Source organism: Amblyomma maculatum, chromosome 3, assembly GCF_055883805.1.
Source record: "Amblyomma maculatum isolate TAMU_Amacu chromosome 3, ASM5588380v1, whole genome shotgun sequence".
NCBI classification, from domain to species: Eukaryota; Metazoa; Arthropoda; class Arachnida; order Ixodida; family Ixodidae; genus Amblyomma; species Amblyomma maculatum.
The window spans coordinates 131,927,004-131,946,349 of NC_139346.1; the positions used below are offsets into that span (position 1 = coordinate 131,927,004).

General features: G+C 47.7%; 1 protein-coding gene across 1 annotated transcript in view; it reads right to left on the minus strand.

Annotated features, from left to right (window-relative positions):
* Positions 1-17,802, minus strand: part of LOC146196048 (TWiK family of potassium channels protein 7-like) — a 96,690-nt gene extending 78,888 nt beyond the window's left edge. The window contains exon 1 of the mRNA XM_084596324.1: positions 17,363-17,802. Within this exon, the coding sequence (XP_084452450.1) occupies positions 17,363-17,789 (427 nt within the window). The 5' untranslated portion in view covers positions 17,790-17,802. The remainder of the gene's footprint in view (positions 1-17,362) is intronic.
* Between the last annotated feature and the right edge of the window lie 1,544 nt (positions 17,803-19,346).

Genomic DNA, 19,346 nt, shown 5'->3' on the forward strand with positions numbered 1-19,346 from the left:
AAAGTGGAGGGCCGCCATTTTTGCCCCACTCGTCTTCGGCACACACGAGTGCCTTCCGTAGTAGCGAACACTTCGCTTCCTGGAGTGTGCGCGGCTGAAGAGCGATGTCTGGTAGGTGATCCCGCTTGACGCATGCGCCGTCTCTGCACGTTTGGATAAGTGTACTGCATAGAGTCCAATCATGCACACAGCACCAAGAAAGTGGCTGTGTATGTGTAGCAGACACTGCATAGCAAAACAAAACAAAAAACTGCTTAGCAAAACTGTATAGCAATTCATTTTTTGTTGTTGTTTCTTTTTTCGTTGTGCAGTAAGCCATGGTCACTAAACCAAATGCCCGGTGCTTTTCGGCCAGCGATGCGGGGAAAGTGAAGCCTTGACCTGTTTTCTTGCCCGAGGAAAGCGACATGAACGAGTTTGATTTTCCTCTTATCATTTGTTCCTTCCGCAGCGCTGACGTGTTGTTTCCATAATACTAAGGTCGCATTCGAAGCTGCCGTACAGGATTAAAAAGAGTGCAAGCCGAGGAAGATCTGCATTATGAGCTGTAACGCTACTTTTACGAGACGCTGTGAATACTCGTGAGCTTCGCAAAATCGTGAAATATATATATATATATATATATAGGCAGATCAATCAAGGGGAAATGAGGGTGCTCGTTATAATACACGAAGGAAAGAAGCCAACAGTCGGCGAGGCCAAGGAAAGCGTTGGGGATGGTACTTTGTCTTCTTCTTATTTTTTTAATGTTTACTTGGATAATCACAGAAATTAGTAATGTAATCTATTTAGGGGAAAGATAATTAGACACAAAGTAGAAGAAAAAACAACGTGCCGATGGTGGGATCCGAACCCACGACCTCCGAATAACGTGTCCGGTGCTCTTCCAACTGAGCTACATCGGCCGCTGTCCCCCCTGCTACTTTCTTGGGTATTTATGTTGTCTGTATACGAACCTTGAGAGTGTTCACCAGGGCAGTCTTGAAGCCATAGGTAGCGTAAGAGGGTTCTAGCACAGCTTTCGCCCTCGCTCTTGATCACGCTCTACGTGACGCTGGCGGTAACAAAGGACGTCCCACGTCCGCCGCTATGGCTGAGGGTGGCGCTGGTGAACACTCTCAAGGTTCGTATACAGACAACATAAATACCCAAGAAAGTAGCAGGGGGGACAGCGGCCGATGTAGCTCTGTTGGAAGAGCACCGGACGCGTTATTCGGAGGTCGTGGGTTCGGATCCCGCCATCGGCACGTTGTTTTTTCTTCTACTTTGTGTCTAATTATCTTTCCCCTAAATAGATTACATTACTAATTTCTGTGATTATCCAAGTAAACATTAAAAAAATAAGAAGAAGACAAAGTACCATCCCCAACGCTTTCCTTGGCCTCGCCGACTGTTGGCTTCTTTCCTTCGTATATATATATATATATATATATATCCAGCAAGTGCGTAGAGCACGCACGAGCTCGAAATAGTGCTAATTTCCCTGCAGGGACATTCCTATACTAACAAGAATGTTTGCAAATATACATAATATGAAGACGCAATGCGTTGAAATTAGTGTAACGAGAAGGTTTTCCTGGTTCTGAGCACCCTGAAGAAAATTGCAGAAATGCTGTTCTCGGTGGCTGTCGTGAAACCAGTTAGAATGACGTCATTTGTTCAGTTCTCCTTTACAATATCAGTACCCCTGTATTTCTAGCAGCAGCTGACTATGAGGAGGCGTTACGCAAATGGCTGCCAGCACTTTTAGCAAGCAAGTGCAGAGCGCGTGCATGGGAGTGCGTCCATCTCTTTCGTTCCGGAGTCTGGTATCTCTGTAGCCCTCCACTCATCTGTGAGCTCGTGGACGCGACACCAAAACTCGGTCAGCTCTATAGTTGAGCCATTTAGAATGCGACCACTCTGCAATGTCGGAGCGTTGAGTAATCATCGCTAAAGGCGCTTACGAAGAGTCCACTTAACCCATGCGTGTCAGTTTAGTAAGACATATAAGCTCGTTCCTACGGCAGGTAAGACTACCGCAAGGGCGATGGCTAACCTTATGGCAGTCTTCCATTTTTAACCAGCTGCAACGACAAGACGAACTCGCAAGACGAAAGAGGCACGTCAAAGGAGCCATGAGTTGTCTGTTCGCGAGAAACTACCTAGCGTTGCCAGCGCCACAGAGACATGTCTGACTCAGCCACTGTGGCTCAGAAGAAGCGTCCATAAGACCGGGGGAAGACCGAAAGTTTCCTTGCGGTGAACGAACTGGGGTGATTAATGTCAAGCCGGCACTCAAGCGAGAAATTGTGACAACCCGACTTGGCACAGCGCGCACGCAACCTCAACGGCATACAGACGCATACCTACACACTTCGTGACGCCGACATCCGCCATGACATGTCTCCGCCAACGGCTGCGCTTGCCGAAAAGTTATACTGTGGCGCCATCTAGAAGACAGTGCTACTTAAGTGCCCTAGTCGCCCTAGTGCTCGTGCTTTTTCCCCCAGAAACTTAGGGATAAGTTTAAGGCAGGGCTGTCACTCCCTCCTTCTTTCCGAGAAGCACCGAAACAAATCTAGTCTATTTTTTGCTTGTGTGCCAGTAAAGGGGGTTACCCGGAGCCACTGGGACGGTTAGAGACACGATGATGGAAGAGAGGGACGACGCCCAAACGTCCAGAAATCGCGCAAGCGAGCGACAACTTGGACTCCGACCAAACGGAAGGATGTGTGTATGTGTGTGTGTGGCAGAAGGAGAGACGCTAGACGCGTCTGAGACGTTCGCTCAGAGAACGCAGACACCACCCGCATGATATTTGCTGGTTGGCGCACGAAGGTACAGCGCATAAGTGCACGATTTGCGCCGCTGTTCTCAATCTGAGTCGCCAAATAGAAAGCTACGTGGGCGCACTAGGGCACGTTTCTGTTCGTATATTGTCGTATTTGTCTCTTTACTTTCTCCCGCAGCTTTCACACCATGTCTCTCTCGTGCCCTGCCAAGTTCTAGCTAAAACGCTAAGCCTGAATTCGCCACACGAGTTTTGTTGACGGATGGTCGTGTCGCTGCGGTTCACCTAAACCATGATGTGATTGAAGAAACGGTTGCTAAACCCAGAAAAACAAAAGAACGAGGTATGTAACTGCACTGACTCGACCGCATTGCGCTGGTAAATTGCTAAAGCTTAGGCTAATAACCTATTTGTGGAAACCTGGCACCGAGAAAAGCGCGCCGCTATCACGTACCGCATCCATCAGCAAGGGGACGGATGGCCTCATAAAAGAGTCGGCTCGGCATAACACGTGACACGAAATGCAGTGACACCAAATTAGAAAAAAAAAATTGAGGGGAGGAGGGCGGGGAGAGACAGAGAAAGTTATAGCCATGTAATTCATCGTTATCATCATCACCACCATCAACCTGACTACACTGTCCCAGCTGCGACCATGCACCTAGTCACTGCAGACGTCTTGACCTCATCCGCTTACCTAAATTTCGGCCGCCCCTTGCTACAATTGCATCCTCTCGGAATTCACTGTTTTGCCGTTGCCGATCATCGGTTATCTTGCCTTCGCATAACATGACCTATCCGCGCCCATTCCGTCTTTTTAACTTCGGCTAGAACATAAGATTTTTTTGTCGTGTAATTACAAAAAAAATGTAATAACCGCGTACATACAAGTCAAATTATTGGAGTGACTCGAAAATACCACTGTTATAACCATTGATATAATTGAGTTAAGCTGAAAAGACAAAGAAAATATGGCAGGCTTGAGAAAGTTGAATGCGGGGAATGGGACTCACACTTCTCCCTTATTTCCAGGCGGAAATCCGTAATCAGTTATACCTTTGACTGCTTCACGCCAATCTTGTTCACATAACTCAGCCGGGCGTCCAATTGCAGCCAGTAGCCGAGCGAAGGAATTTTAACAGAAATGAAGTACCGCAGGGATTTGATTATTCTTAGATCTTCGTAATGTGGTTTGGCTGGCGTGGTCGCAGCATTTGTGACTCGTTGGCTCTGAGTGACCAAATTTAATTGTTCTAACCAATAATCTACTACTACATCATTGTTATATGCGGTTTATTTCACCACAGAACACATGATAAAGATGATGGTGCCATGGCAGTCCATTTTTATATTCGATATAGTGTTCAAACGGTATTGTTATAACTTCAGGGGTTTGACTGAAAAGAGAAGCTGCAACTAGCAATGGAGACTATGTCATTACCACACATCCCGTGCATCAATAAGCGGTTAGCGTACTTATTTCATATGCCTCCATCTCTTTACCTGACACGGTGCTGTGAAAACAATCCTTACCCGCCTCGGTGATTCAGCGATTACGGCTTTCGGATGTCGAGCTCGAGTTTGTAGATTTGATTTTTGGCCCTACTGGCCGCATGTCGATGAAATGTGCATGCGACTGGATGCAAGTTATATTTTGATGCACATGAAATGACTAGCAGTGGCGGAAACTATACTTAAGCTAGCGCGCGTGCGCCAAACATGGTGGGTTGTATATTTAGCTTATGAAAATGTAACAGTTAATTTCAAAACACTCTTTTTGCTCAACAGCAACTGTCGTCTCTGGTGTGACCCAGATTGCAGAACTTACTGCATCGCTTTTTGGACGCATGGCGGTGTAATATATCCGTAAGAATGCTTCAACTACTGTAATGTTATATGGGTACTGCGACACGTCCTCTCGTTTCACTGCAGTGAAATGTGCGGCATGCGGACAAAATATTCGGCATTGCCTATGACACTGTATTGCATTAGCGCCATTTCTTTAGGGCACACACACACACACACACAAAGCAATTGGGGAGGACCATCTCCGACGTAGCATGTACTAACTTCAAACTCTATTCCCATCTCTTCCCCTCTGGTCTAAAATACTACTAATCACGCGGACCTGTGCAGGAGAGTGAAGGTCCTCAAGGCGGTGCCACTGATCACGTCACGAATCCCAGGCGAGTAAGGTAGCGGGAGTGGTTAGTCTAGAGGGCAAGGCAAAACGCCCGCAGCTTTCATTTTTTTTTTTTCCTTTGGGACTGAAGTGATGCAAAGAAACTATAACTTATCAGTGTTCATCGCCTGTCATGCGGACTGTGTATCCTGGCAAGGCTAGGCCTACACTCTTCCACCTTCGTTCCTGCCCCACCACACCTCCCACTTCCTCTTCTGATCCTTTCCAAGCGGGAGATCCCAATCAGGTCTCTCGATCTGAGCGCAGAGGCGTCTGACTTCAGCCACCGCACAGGACGCTGCGACTGCAAGATATCTAATTCGGGATGGTGCGTGATCATCTGATACCATCTGCACAAGACTGCACCAAGCGGCTACATCCGCGCGGCGTGGATCGAGGCACTTGCTACAGCGAAGGAACGAATGACGGCAGCATCCGTTCACCGGACCACGACGAGCATGCGTACAGTCCGGCCACCAGGCAAATGATGTATTAAAATTTTGACTTACTTAAATATGCACATGCGTATCCGTGAGTGTGGATTTCTGAAAGCCACCGCGATAGGAAGTAGCAGAACGCGTTAAGCTAGATGTCACGCCTTCTGCTGTCAAAAACGAGACGAGAATGCACAAAGATAACTGATAGCAATCCTTTCATGATCCTTCCAATCTATAGAAATAAAAATACGCGAGTAAAGTCCTCACGTCCTTGCTGCTCTCTTCAGCTCTGCTCAGTTTTACCATACTTTTGTTTCTCTCCACCTAAAGATCCTGTTAACATAGCTAAATTAAACTTATTAGTTTACGTTGTTGCTTTAGGCGTCATTCTTGCTTAAAAATATAGGCACATGAAAATACTGACTATTCAGATCGATATTGGAATGCAGTACGAATTAAGGATGTTTGTGTTCAGCTCTGCCAATTTCAGGTTGATCCGATCGTCATATTTTGAGAAGCGGGACGCAACGGAAGTTTCTGACTTGTTCGGTCAACACCTTCGATACAGCCATCTGCGCTGGCAGAGTTGCCAACTTTTAATGCCGTCCTTAATATGCGCCTAACCACAAACCTCTTTGCAAACAGAGCAGCAGGAGGAGGGGAAGGGCAGCTAACGTGATCTGAGGTATTCTCGCGGGTGGAGGAGCTCAGCCCGAAGGAGCGAATCTCCGATTGGTCCTCAGAAGCCGGCCGCGCGCTGCTGAGCTGATTCCGTTGTCAACGCGTCTATTTTTGCCGCGCTTTGACCCGCAGTGCCGCGAGCGCGACGCCGAGTCGGAAGGAGAGAAGACGACAAACAGAAGCGAGGCAGAAGAGAACGGGAGGGCCTTCTTACCAGCGCTTTGCTTTCAGCCCTGCACGCCTTGAGTGACGGCCATTGACCTGACAACTGCGGCGACGAGAAGGGAATAGCGCCGGCAACAAAAGGCTGGCGAGGACTGCGTGGCTCTACACAGCTTTCCATTTTTATCATGTTTTGATATTTTCGCCCAGGGTAGAGGAGGAGAAGGAAGTGTGCAACTGAATATCTCCTCTCTCCCTCAGTAACATGCTCATTTAGCCGCATTGACCTCTGTAGTTATTCGTCTTGTTTGTTTGTTCTGTATTTCAGTGCCTCGGGGAAACGAGTGAATGGAAGCCTCGGCCATCCATCTTGAATGCGCACCGCTTTAACTGTGAAAATGTGTGCGTTTAACGCAGTTCATCCGAAAAACGAGCGTAAGGCTGGATACAAAAGCGCCATGTAACAAGCCCGACCGAGACAAACGACCATTCGCTCGTCCCACTCTTCTTTCTCCATCCCCGCCGATGAAAGGGCCACGCGCTGAGACCAGAGCCGCTTGTGGCTCCTGAGTGCCTCCCTTCTGGGGCCGACAGAGACCGTAACGCGATTTCATCACAACCGTTTTCTTCCTTTTCAAGAACTGTTATCAGTAGCAATTTACTTCGCCTGGCGTGCCTTGCTCTGCTGACAATGCTCAAGCTGGAAAGGGTGAAGTGTATAGGTAAATTTTCTCAAACAATATCAAGGGGGAGAGGAAGATCGACGTTTCCTACAATTCACGAATGAGAGAGACAACTTTATTACAACGCTGAATTAAGCGTCGGGCATCGCTCCATTCCTAAGTGGCCTAGTGCTGGTTTATTTCGATCGTCTCCTTCGCGCGTACTGCACAAACCAGATTATTCTAAAGGTCTCCCGAGTTGTAGATGGCATTTAGTTGTGTTAGATTATGATGCGAGAGAAACTAAATGTGAAACCAGGAAGGTGCTGACTACATTTCGAATGGTGATGAACACTCTTATCCTCACACACAAACTTCAAGTCAAGGATCGAATTAGGTTCTAGATATTCGGCTCCGTTTCAGAGGTGATGGTGTTGTCTCCTGGGGCTGTGAACCACACGCCAACAAATAGCTCCTGCCTTTCAGTTTCATCCACTGAAAGCTCGTGGAACGAGCTATAGCCACATTGTGCTTTATGAACGTTCTCAGAAAAACTTTCCCGCGTATCTCATCTCAGAAACATTCAACCATCAACCATCAAGCCGAAAGCTTGCTGACCATCGGATACCCTCAGCACCACCTCATCTCTGTCGCTGAATGCTTCCTAAAGAAGACATGCGCACTGAGGTGCAAAGGTGTGACACCCAGGCATACAGTAGGCAGAAGGTAGCTTTGATACCTTACGTTCACGCACCTGAAAATGGTAGCCCAGCGTAACGACTTGAAAGTTTTATTAGCTGCTCCCTACAAGGTGGCGACGCTATGCAGAAGGCCAAATTCAGAGGCAACCCAGCAAAGAAACTGCGGCAAGGAAAACGAGATGTGTGTGTGTGTACGGGGGGGGGGGGGGGGGGGGCTGTTTTTTAATGCATAAAATGCGTAGTTCGCCAAATGTTGATCAAACTGAGATATGCGCCAGGGGTAGGTTAAGTGAGGACACAAATAACGCAAAAGAAAAATCCCGTAAAGGATAAAATTTTGGAGGTGTCTCTAGCTAGCTACTGCCTGGTTAGCAAGGGCTACTGTTCCCCTGATCTTGAAAGCACCTTATTAGCAGAAAACGCAAAGAACCTGTAGCACGAGAAATCGTGGTGTCGGAACAGATATGGGGTGCGTATATCACTTCCGCTTCTATCAGTCTCTCAGACAGAGCTGACCCATTTTCGCACGCGTTGGCGATGAACGCGGTGTACATATGCGTGAATCATCCTCAATAAAAGTCGTTGGAAGATCAGCGCCGTCCTTGCCGTCTCGTCTTAGTCCTTGTCGTTTTCGCGTTACCGTACAACAGATGCGAGGCACGCAAAAGAAGATGACGAGGACATGACAGGCTTCTATGCAACCGTTCGCGAACGCTGCTCACACATCACGAAAAGCGGAGAATGTTTTTGCATGCGCATTTTTCCCGAGCCCTGCGTACCGGCTCCCGAGCATGGTAACACTGGAAGCTGCCAGATAGCGATGCGTGTTCAAACAAAACACGAGGCTCGCAATGTTCCCGAGCGACGTAATGGCGGGGCAAGAAGTGAGCCTGACAGGCTGGTAAAAGACCTCGGTGTATAAATGGTGCGCATGTCCTGCGCTGCACCATACGCGCCCACGAAGTGGTCCTTATCAGCTGTACATAAAAATTATCACCCCGAGAACCAATGTCAGCACCATCATTATCTATACAGTGACTTTAGACTACCATACGCGCTCACGAAGTAGTCCTTATCAGTTGTATATAAACATTATCACTCCGAGAACCAATGTCAGCACCATCATTATCTATGCGGTGACTTTAGACTACAGCGGGACAATTGCCTTAGTGACTTGGTCCCCAGTGGAAGCCTTTGAGGTCGTCTTGGCTCCAATCGACACGGAGTGCTGATTGCCCGCACGGTGTGACCCTCGGCACGCGTCTCACGACGCCGCGGCGCCTATCGACCGTCGAAACGGCGCACGAGTCGAGAAGGGATCATAAACGGTTGTTTTCCCGAGGACCTTTTCCCTATACTCCTTAGAGGTGCACCGCTCCCACTGACTAATAATGGTGACGCGGGCGTGTGACAACCCTCGATCCAGTTATGAACATCAAAATAGTTGACAAACAAGTTTCGTGACGTATCCAAGGCCCAGAAGAGATAGCGGCGAATCAGGCAAAGTGGTTTGTATCTCCGGGAAAGCCCACATTAGTTTTCATTCTCCCCCTACCTCTTGGCACCTAATCAGTCCGCAGCTGTGGAAGGCTGCCTGGGACGGCTCGATGTCTTACTACCTGGGACGGCTTACTACCTGCGCAGCGGAAGTCGCCGCCAGGCATAACCTGGAGGCCACAACGAAAAACCGAACGACCACCCACGGCGCCGTCATAATTGTCTTTCCTTTTCCAGTCTTTGGTAAATAAAGTTTTGCACCACCACTACCCCCACCATCATCATCAGCAGGACTATGCTCACTGCAGGGCGAAGGCCTCTCTCTCCTATACTCCTCCAATTAACCCGATGTTGTGCTAACTCCATCCACTTGACCCCTGCAAACTTCTTAACCACATCCGACCACCTTTCTGCCGCTCCCTGCACCACCATCACTGCGCTATAAAGCGCTAAAATGTTTATTTCAGCACATTAGGACTCAATTCATCCCATATGTGCAGGTGAGAATATGCATGAAGTGGCTGGGAGCGCAGGAACAGCCATTCACTTTAGTGAATATCGATCACATTGTCGTCGCCATCACCTTCCCAGTATACTTTACGCCGCGATGGTGGAGTGCCTAGAACGCTTCACTGCTGGTGGCTTTCACTACGCACTCCCTCATTGCCTAAGTCGCTTTTCGACGTTAAACACCATAAACCAAACCAAATTGATAGTTGTGTTCCTCCACCAACACGAGCCACATGCAACCACTACCCTCTCCCCCTCAAGGCCGGCAATAATAATTCTACAGAATAACGGCTGCCGTAAACAACGAATTTTATAATAGGCTTATCATATAAGTTAGAGAGATAAATGATGGTCCCGAAATATTGTTCCCTGGTGGCTGTGAGATAAATGTTAACAGCAGCGGACAGCATGCTTTTCCGGAGCGTCGGTAGGAGACGCAACAAATGTTTTGTGGGCAACGAAGACAGCCAGACGCTGGCAGTGCCTTTTTAAGTTGAGGATGATAGTGCTGTAACCGAGACGCATTAGGGAACACTGAGCGCGCTGTCTCGTGGTATTTTTAAACTTCGCAGCATTAATTTCTGCCGAATAAAAAGGGCTACGCTATGGCCACCCCGTCCAAATCACCTTAATCAAGTCATTTTTTTGGCGGTCGACACTTCCACTTCACATCTTTGCCTTTAGAGCCAAGTTAATATCATTTACTAATTATTTAGATAGACGGAAAAACGTACTACACAGTAAAAACAACTTCGTAATGGTATGAAGACTGCAAGCGTGAGGAAAAGGAACCATGGCCACTGTAAAAATAACGAAGAGTCACTCTGTAAAGTGCTGCGCATACACGGTACTTTACATAACTTATGACAACCACTTGATTTAAGTTGTAAAAAACATGTAAGATATTTATCTTGACAAAAATAATTCGTTGCTTGGGCCTTTTTTGTTACCTAAAGAAGCTTCAACAGACGTAAATATCAGCGTAATAATTGTGTTGCCTCTGCTCTGTTTGATGTACTGAAACACCAAAAGCTGATCTCGTTTACTGTTGTGATTGGTAAGCGGAGTAAAAGAGGATACCGCGGATCATGGCTCATCGTTATACCAACTGTTCTTTTTGTTTTGCTTTTGTTTTTTTCATTCGTATCCAACTATAGTGCACTCCATGGTGCAGCTATTCCATCGTTTGCAATCTAAGTCGCAAGTAAAGGCGACTGTGAACAGTGCTCGACGTTGTTGTGGACGAAGTTCGCGAGAAAGAGCCACCGTTCTGTGGCAAGTCTTGGCTTTCGGCCAGCCAGCCACTATATGGTAGAGCTGCATTTGAGCGCTTCCGGTCCCTGAAGGGGCGGACGAATCCTAATAAAATGCGGACGTGTCAGGCTCCCGCAAAAACTTAACTTGTCACTCCAGACATGACGAATTAAGGGAAGGCAAAAAAGACATTGTAGGACACGCAAGCATCCAGTAAAAGACGAGAAATCTGCGAAGGCTATTTTCAGCAATGCCTGAAATAACCAGCGCGAACAGCGCCTGAGAAAGAGAATGATTCCCTGAATATTTACACCTTTTCGGCAACAAAATCAGCAATAATGTCTGTACCATGGCATGATATAACCCATTACTGCTCTCCCGCACGCACGCACGCACGCGCACACACACACACACACACATACACACACACACACACACACACACACACACACACACACACACACACACACACACACACACACACACACACACACACACACACACACACACACACACAGAGCTGCTCTCCTTGATGAGGCCCACTAATATCGCGGCGTAAAAAGGCTACGCCTACCGCGATATTACATATATTAGTACAGAATACGTCCTTTAGAATGTTCATATGAAACTCATTCTCTTGGGCCATAAAGGGAACGTGGATGGTTTGGACGCAACTAAAACGCTGTTGTCACCCGCGACGTATAAAGTTGTCGCTTTTAAACATCACTTCAACAATGGAACTGCGCTTGGCGCATGATAGCCTTAGTAACATGTGTGCCATTAAACCCACTCAACTTAGCTAACAATGGAATCGCTTCCACATAATCTGTTGCCTGTTGTCATTCCCAGTTGGTTGGTTTGTTTTGTGGTCAATGTCTTGTAAGCGGCACATGCACTGTGTCGGCAATCATTTTGTTTCTTTATATGAACTGCGATATCGCAGTGCTGAGTAGAACTGCAGCTACCGCGCCCCAGCATTCTGTTCCTTTACCTTGGGCGCATGGGCCAGTAGTTTAAACCGATGCGCCAGTGTGTGCATAGTATTTCCCATCTGCAAACCCCTACGTCCACACACTCGTAAATAAAGACTTTTACCTAGATCGTCTAAAGTTGCGTGAACACAAAGGAAAAAGAGAGAGGATGGGAAAGAGGGTACTCTCGAGAGAGAACTCGATCCGTGGAAGATTTTCTGATCTCATCTGGAGGCGATCTCTTAATGGGAATGTTATGAGCTTGCTGTCATATTATTTCCCCCGGAGTTACGAAACTGGGGAGTCTTTCAACCGGCAGGCCTCATCATGGTTTGTACTAATCCGTTTTAGGCGCCTTGCCCGACGGAGCACGCGTTCTCTGTCAAGGCATGCACTCGCACTCCTGTTGCCACAGGAAATTGGTTTTGGAGAAGGGGAAGAGCGCAGTAATAACAATATTAATAATAATATTACTAATAATAATAAATTGTGGACAGCTGAACCTTGCCGTGAGGGAAGTGATGAAAAGGGTACAGACTGGCAGTAATAAAAGGGCAGACAGATGAACACCTCTGACCTGCAAAAAAAAAAAAAAATGAGGAAAGAAAATGCCGGAAAGTCTCGCTCCACTGCGCCAAGCAATACTTTCGACTACTGTCGCATTGTCGCCACTTAATGGATGCACACGCTGAAATCTGCGGTTTTCTTGGTTGTTTTCAAATGGCGTTGTAGCGCCACCTTCCAAGCGCGCACGGGAAGAGGAAGCCTCGCACGCACACTTTAAACCTGCACACGCAAGCCACCCCTTTCCAAAAGGACGCCCGTATGCGGAGTTTGCTCTCAATTTCGCTATTTAAAAAAGCAGCAGCAAGCAGCATTGAAAGGAAAACTCTATGACAGTTGTCCTGTGCTATCACATATTTATGATGATTGGTTGACTGTGAAGTGCTTGGTTGACTGTGAACCACGTGGCCGCTCAAGTTGTGTCGCCTTTGCACACTCTCTGCTTCCGCAGTGCCCCTCATCGAATGGTGGTCTTAGGATCATGTGTCGTCGCACATGCTTTATTTGCATTCATCTCCTGCTGTTTGTTGCGCTAAATGTGTATTTTTTCCCCTACTGAGTGAGAAATTACTGCAGCTCTTATTCTGCGACTGGATGCCTACTCTGGCGACCTTTGCTGTCTCATTTTACCTTTCCTACATCAGAGTATTGTGAAAGAAGGCTAGGTCGAGACGGCAAGGTCGTGACGGCAAGGCCAGCGATGCCTTGTCTAGCGTTTTAATCCGATCACGAACCCAGGCGCGTGCCGGAGCCGGCGCCGCGGGACGATGACGATGGTATGTACAAATGAAAGAAGAAGGTCATGGCATGTACAAATGAAAGAAGATCTATGGAAGTCTCGCACAATTTTCCCGGGGGGTCGGAAGCGGCCAGCCTGCCGCTCCTAACTAACCGATGTACCGCGGAGCACAAACGGTTTCAAGCGAAAAACATGAACAATTTCAGTTCCACGATGGCGTCGATCGGCTGGGGGATCAACAGGCGCGACTTGTAGCGACTCTTGCGGTCTTCCTGGCACGCTGCTGTGTTGAGGCGGGCAAGATGACGGCATCTGGCCACACAAGATAAGAAAGATAAGAACTGGGTAGGTACTGATGTGGAGCAGTCGGGCGTATACACAGGAAAGAAGTGTCGAGAATTGTAGTGGAAAGACGGCCATAAATAAGGAAAAAGGAGAGTAACCGGTAGTCCGCTGTACTGCTGTAGTATAGGCGAATGTGACCAATGGTAGAATAATGTCACAATTTCGATGATCTGGTGTGATGTAGATTGATATCATATCCGTAAAGGTACGATGAAATTGCTCAGTCAGACCGTTAGTCTGGGGATGGTAGCTTGAGGTTGTCTTATGAAGGGTGAAAGACGCGTGAAGAACTTCGGCAACGACTTCCGATAAGAGGGCCATCCCGCGGTCACTTAAGAGTACCCTAGGAGCGCCATGACGAATTACAATTGATCGCAAAAAGAAATTTGCTACTTTTTGAGCGGAACCAGTCGGTACAGGTGTTGTCTCAACGTAGCGTGTAAGGTGGTCGACAGCTGTTATAATCCAATGGTTACCCCCATCGAAGAGAGGGTTAGGGGACCATATAAGTCGATGCCACTACGTCGAATGGCGTGGCGGGATAGGGAAGAGGTTGTAAAAGGCCAGCGGGCGAAGACGTCGGCCGTTTGCGACGTTGGCACAGAGGGCAGGATGAGACGTATTTTGCAGTGCTGGAAGATAGGCCAGGCCAAAAGAATCGTTTTTCACGCGGTCGTAAGTTTTGTCAAAACCAAGGTGACCTGCAGTGGCATCATCGTGGAGCGCCGCCACTATGCATGAGCGAAGCACACGTGGCACGACTGGGATCCAGCGAGTTCCATCAGGGCAATACACGCAGCGGCGTAGGATGCCATCTTCGAGCTTGAAATTGCGAGGCTGCCGGCGAAGCCGAGCATTGGGTGGGTCCGAAGCGCCGATAAGGAGGTCAGTGATGGGATGGCAGAAGGCATCGGCTAATTTCTGTGAGCGGAGAGCGTGTTTGCTCTCAGAGTCGTAAAAAGAAACTGATGTGATGTACGTCGGGGGAAGAGATGGCCGGCTGTGGTCAGAGGTGGAAATGCATTAGGAAGAAAAGCGGCAAGCTGTTTACAAAAGTGGGCAGCGAGAAAGAGCGTCGGCGTTTTGGTGTTGGCGACCCGATTTATAGGTGACGTCGAAATGGTATTCTTGCAGGAGTAGAATCCAACGGCCAAGTCGGCCTGTCAAATTTTTTAGGGAAGACAACCAGCAAAGAGCCTTAATTTACGTAATGACAAATGCACAATAAGAAACACAATGCCATTGCACATTGAGCCTCGAGAGATGCCTTATGCCCAAATATTGCAGTGAAATTAAGGGACAAACCACGTTCTTAGACAACTGCACGGTTTGGCCAAGTCACCAACTGGTCGGCAACTTTTCCACGTGTTCCGAAGCGCCTGGCCGGCGGACGCCTGTTCTCTTTGGAAAGAGTGACGGGTTTTGGGCAGTACCAGTATTTGGAACCAAGTACCTATGTGAATGTGAGCTGAATGCTCTATGATGGCAAAAGAGCCGCTGTGGTTTGACACCGATTTATGCGAGCTTTATCTATTTATGAGAGTTAATGTCCGTCCTAAGTGAAATCTTCGGTAGTTGTCAGTACAAGCTTAGTAAGCTATTGTGTCATAAAATGACAATCCGATTCAGATATATGGTTTGTACATATGTATATGCTCTGAACACACTGGAAAGAGCCAACGATAGAGTACACTGCCCTTACACTGCCTAAACACGCAGCAAAACAGGCACGCTGGTCCGTTGCGGTTACCGCGATGTGACACACAGTCTTTGAAAGCATGGAGCAGGTCAAGAACAAAGCTGTGTTTCTCGCCATATGATGTAGTATTTTGTATTTTCTCTGTCCTAAAATATCCAATAAAATTTGATTATATCAATGTGTTTAGAGGAACGCAGTAAAAGTGATCTACCAGTTCCTGATTCAACATTTCCGTCAATCCGGCCTCGCCCTGCCGTCTCTAGCTGTCTGCAAAACGTCCTGGTTTTCCTATAGTTGTTAGAGCGACTGCCATGGACAGGCGATGTCCCAGATTTAATTCCCGGACCGGAAAAAAAATTCTCTCGAACCACCAACTTTCTGGGAAAGTTGTACAGCTTTTCCCTGCCGACGTGCAGCCAATTAACTGAATACTCCCTATGTGTGGCATGAAAGAAGTTCCTGATGGCCATGCGACATATACTGAAGCGATCTTTGGTCTTTTAATGCCACAAAGTTTAATTCGCTTGAATAAAGCAATCTTAATTACATATATTTAAATAACCTTTATATATAATTAAAATAAACTTCAATAACCAACTTTTTAGGCTTATAAGACCAAATGACGGCATTTAGTAAAGCCCGTGCTTTAAGATCGGAGTTAGTTTTCGTCGATTTCGAGAATAACACAAGACGTATATGGCCCATATAGCTACGTTAGGCTATATAAATGGCCATACAAAAAGGTGTAAACTGAATTCTAGCCCGGACTGGACTCCAACAGAATATACTTTTCACTCTGGCTCAAGTCCTAGACTATGTCTCTTTGTTTTGCCAGAGCTGTCCACACATTTCAGTACTTGTCGTCGTTAGTGAGAGAGTTCGTGTCTGGAAGATAAATGGGTACCTGGAGTGTTTCGGTGTACCATTTGAGACCACGCGCCATGATTCACGTTGCGCGACGTCGCCTCAAGCGCTCTTCGTTTACAAAACAAAAGCGCGTGCTTATTACGGAAACGACCAGCACGTGCTTCAGTGGAGTAAAGGGGGGGAAGAGGGGGAGTTTTGTTAGTTTGATTCGCTAACCAGCCAGAAGAGTGTAAACAAGAAATACGTCCGTAGTCAGGTTTCCTCGTTGTTTACGGATCACAACTAGGGCGCATGCTTCGCCGGCCATTGTGGTGTGTCTGAGTAGCCTCTTGCGCGTGACAGGCGCCTGAAAGGGAAACAAGCGCTCTTCTTTTCTTGCAACCGGGGCGCCGAAAATTGCGTATCTCTGGCAAGTCGCCTTCACTGTTCGCGCCAGGGGTATGCATATAGAGACGGGAGTGCTGTTATGTATACATATGAGCTTGCTTTGATGGCCACGCAAAATTAAAACAGTGGAAAATAAAAGAAGGCATATCGAAAGACCTGATGGGCAAATACACGCAGGACCTCGATTGACTGAGGCCACCAAAATGTCGCTGACCGCATAGTCGCACCTGCAAGGTGCACGCCTAACCGCAACAAGTTACATTTTTATGGTTGCCATGTACATTATCGTCGGTACAATGGACAATTCAACTGCGTTAAAAGATCCCGATAGTAGGTCTAAATTTACCTGGGAGCACCAGCAACAGCGTGGATGACCCCCGTTGAGATTAAAATTAAAAAAAAAAAAAGCGATATATATTTCAATTTTGTTAGTATCGAAAATGCATGCGAGAACGGTTCTTGTCATCGCTCAACAAACATCACGTATCTGCCTAAATGCCTCCACGAGCAGTCGCATGTGTGGGCTGGCACCGTCAGCAGAAGCGACAACCTCAGCTTCCTGCGAAGGGCCGGTTTTCGCATTTCATTGAAACAACATAAACCAACTGTGAGAAAATTCATGGAGGGTCATATTACCGAGATGATTTTTAATCGTTGTTTTCGATGCACCCTTGAAACATATACACAGCCTAATTCAGACAGCGCGAAAAACGGTTCGAATCGCTGCGTTACAAACAGTGTGCTTTGAATGACACGAGATTGAGCGAGTTTTTTTCGTCGACGTCCCCTTCCTTAAATATTTGACGATTGCTGTACATTCACAGGCACGTTCTTTAAAAAGAGCTAACAAAAGAAATGAGGTAGAGAGCAGCGAGAGTGGCCCGTGGGGCTCCCTGAAGCGAAAACTGACATTTGTGCGATATGCGCTCACCGATGGTGGTGATGACGGTGATGCTGTAGAGCAACGCGCCGGAGAAGGACCACTGGAGGGCCCCCTCGACGGCGTCCTTGCCGTCGTAGCCGTCGTTGCGCACGGCGAGCACCACTTCGTCCTCGAACTCCTTGAGCCAGGCGCCCACCTCCTCCATCCACTGCTCGTCGTGGAACACATTGAGACGCTCCGTGACGGCCCACATTTCGCGCAGGTAGCGACGTCGTAGCTGCGACACGCGCTGCCGCTGGCGCACCTCCTTGTCGGCCTCGATGGCCTGGAAGATGAGCGCGCCCACGATGGCATACGCCACCACCAGCAGGCAGAGGCCCACCTGGGACACCAGGTGCGTCAGGAAGATGCGCGCACAGCGCCGGCAGCGCGCCAGCCGCGAGTGGCCGGCCGTCGTTGACGAAGGTCCCGGCATCGCCTTTAGCCCCGGCCCGCGGCCGCAGTCCTCCCTGTTTACGCCACACCGCCGCAGAAGACAATAGGACACGTGTCTCTTACCTACCACCAACACCCACTACGGTACGTTGTCGATGTCAGTACCAAGCCGCCAATGACGCACCACGTCCCTTTTCCTGATACCAGCACTCGCCGCCACCGCTTTGGCAGAGGGGATGTCCACCTCTACGGCCTGCACGCGAGCTACTGGGAGTCCACTAGAGCGCCACCCGGTGGTCTATATCAGTGCACTCGGGTGCCTTCAGAGCTCGCGACGCGCACACGTGCTCTGTTCTGAACGGGGAGCGCGTTTGGCCACAGCGCTCCCCGGGATCCGAACCCCGCGACGCGAGCGCCGCACTCCGCGGTCCTGCAGCAGTTTGGAACGCGGAGTTGGGCCGCGTCTTTCGACGCTTCAGCTCCCTCTGAATCGCCTCCCTCGCAACGCTCATACTCTCCCCGCTTTCGGCTCCCGGGCTCCTAAGGGAGCGAGCATGCATGAACGCGGAAGACTATAATTGTGGTGGTGGCAACGGAATTATACTTTACACTTCGGAGGTCTACTTCCTCAGGTGAATTTTTTTAGGCGTTTGTGCGCTTCCTGTCATTTGTTCCACTTGTCGTCAACTAGAGATTGTTCGATCAATTCCGCTCTCTTGACCTGGAGCATTCCTGCGGAGAAGCCGCCTGCCACGAACTACCCAAGATATTCAATGTCATTGATGTTAATAAACCAATATGCAGAATTCAGATGCAGTTTTTTAAGCAGGGATGAACTAAGCAGTGTGTACTGTATAACTAAGGGGACTAATTGTAAAGAATAATCAATGACTCGGACAGAAAAAGAAAAACGGTGGATGTAAAAGTGAATAGGGGAAAAAACAAAACCATTGGAAATGGTTGCGACCTTAGTTACGGTACTTAGTAACCGAAGATTCAAACCTCGAGGGCCAAGTAAGATTCTCTATACTAATTACTACACAGTGTAAAGAAATTGCGGTGTCAAATATGCTTCACGGAGTTGTATCCATTCGGTGATATAAACTGCTTCACGGAGTTGTATCTATTCGGTGATACAAACTACACATACTGAAATATACTGAAAGAGGTCCCTGAATATGAAGGCTGTATTGGGACATCCTATCAGTAAGAATTTGAATACAGACGAGAAAACGTCAACAGCAGTTTAACGTGAAATAACTAAAACATTTGTGCGAACTTAATTAAAGGAACAAAGACCCGAATAGCAAGCGCTTTAAGCTTTTACTTAAAAAATTCCAGCAAACCATAAAGTGTATATGTACTTTTTTCTTAAACATACTCACAAATGCTGAACGATTTATGTAAGCAGTGAACTGGCTCCAAACTGAGAGTGCAGAAAAAAAAAAACTGGCTCTTAGCCGTCGTTGAGGTCGTCATCATTATTGCATGGTTGCAAATCATTTTGAATTGTTGTTAATGTGGTCGCAATTTGAAAAAATGATTTAAAAAGATTCATAATAATTTTCAAAGAACGATCAAAGTTTGAAATTCACCG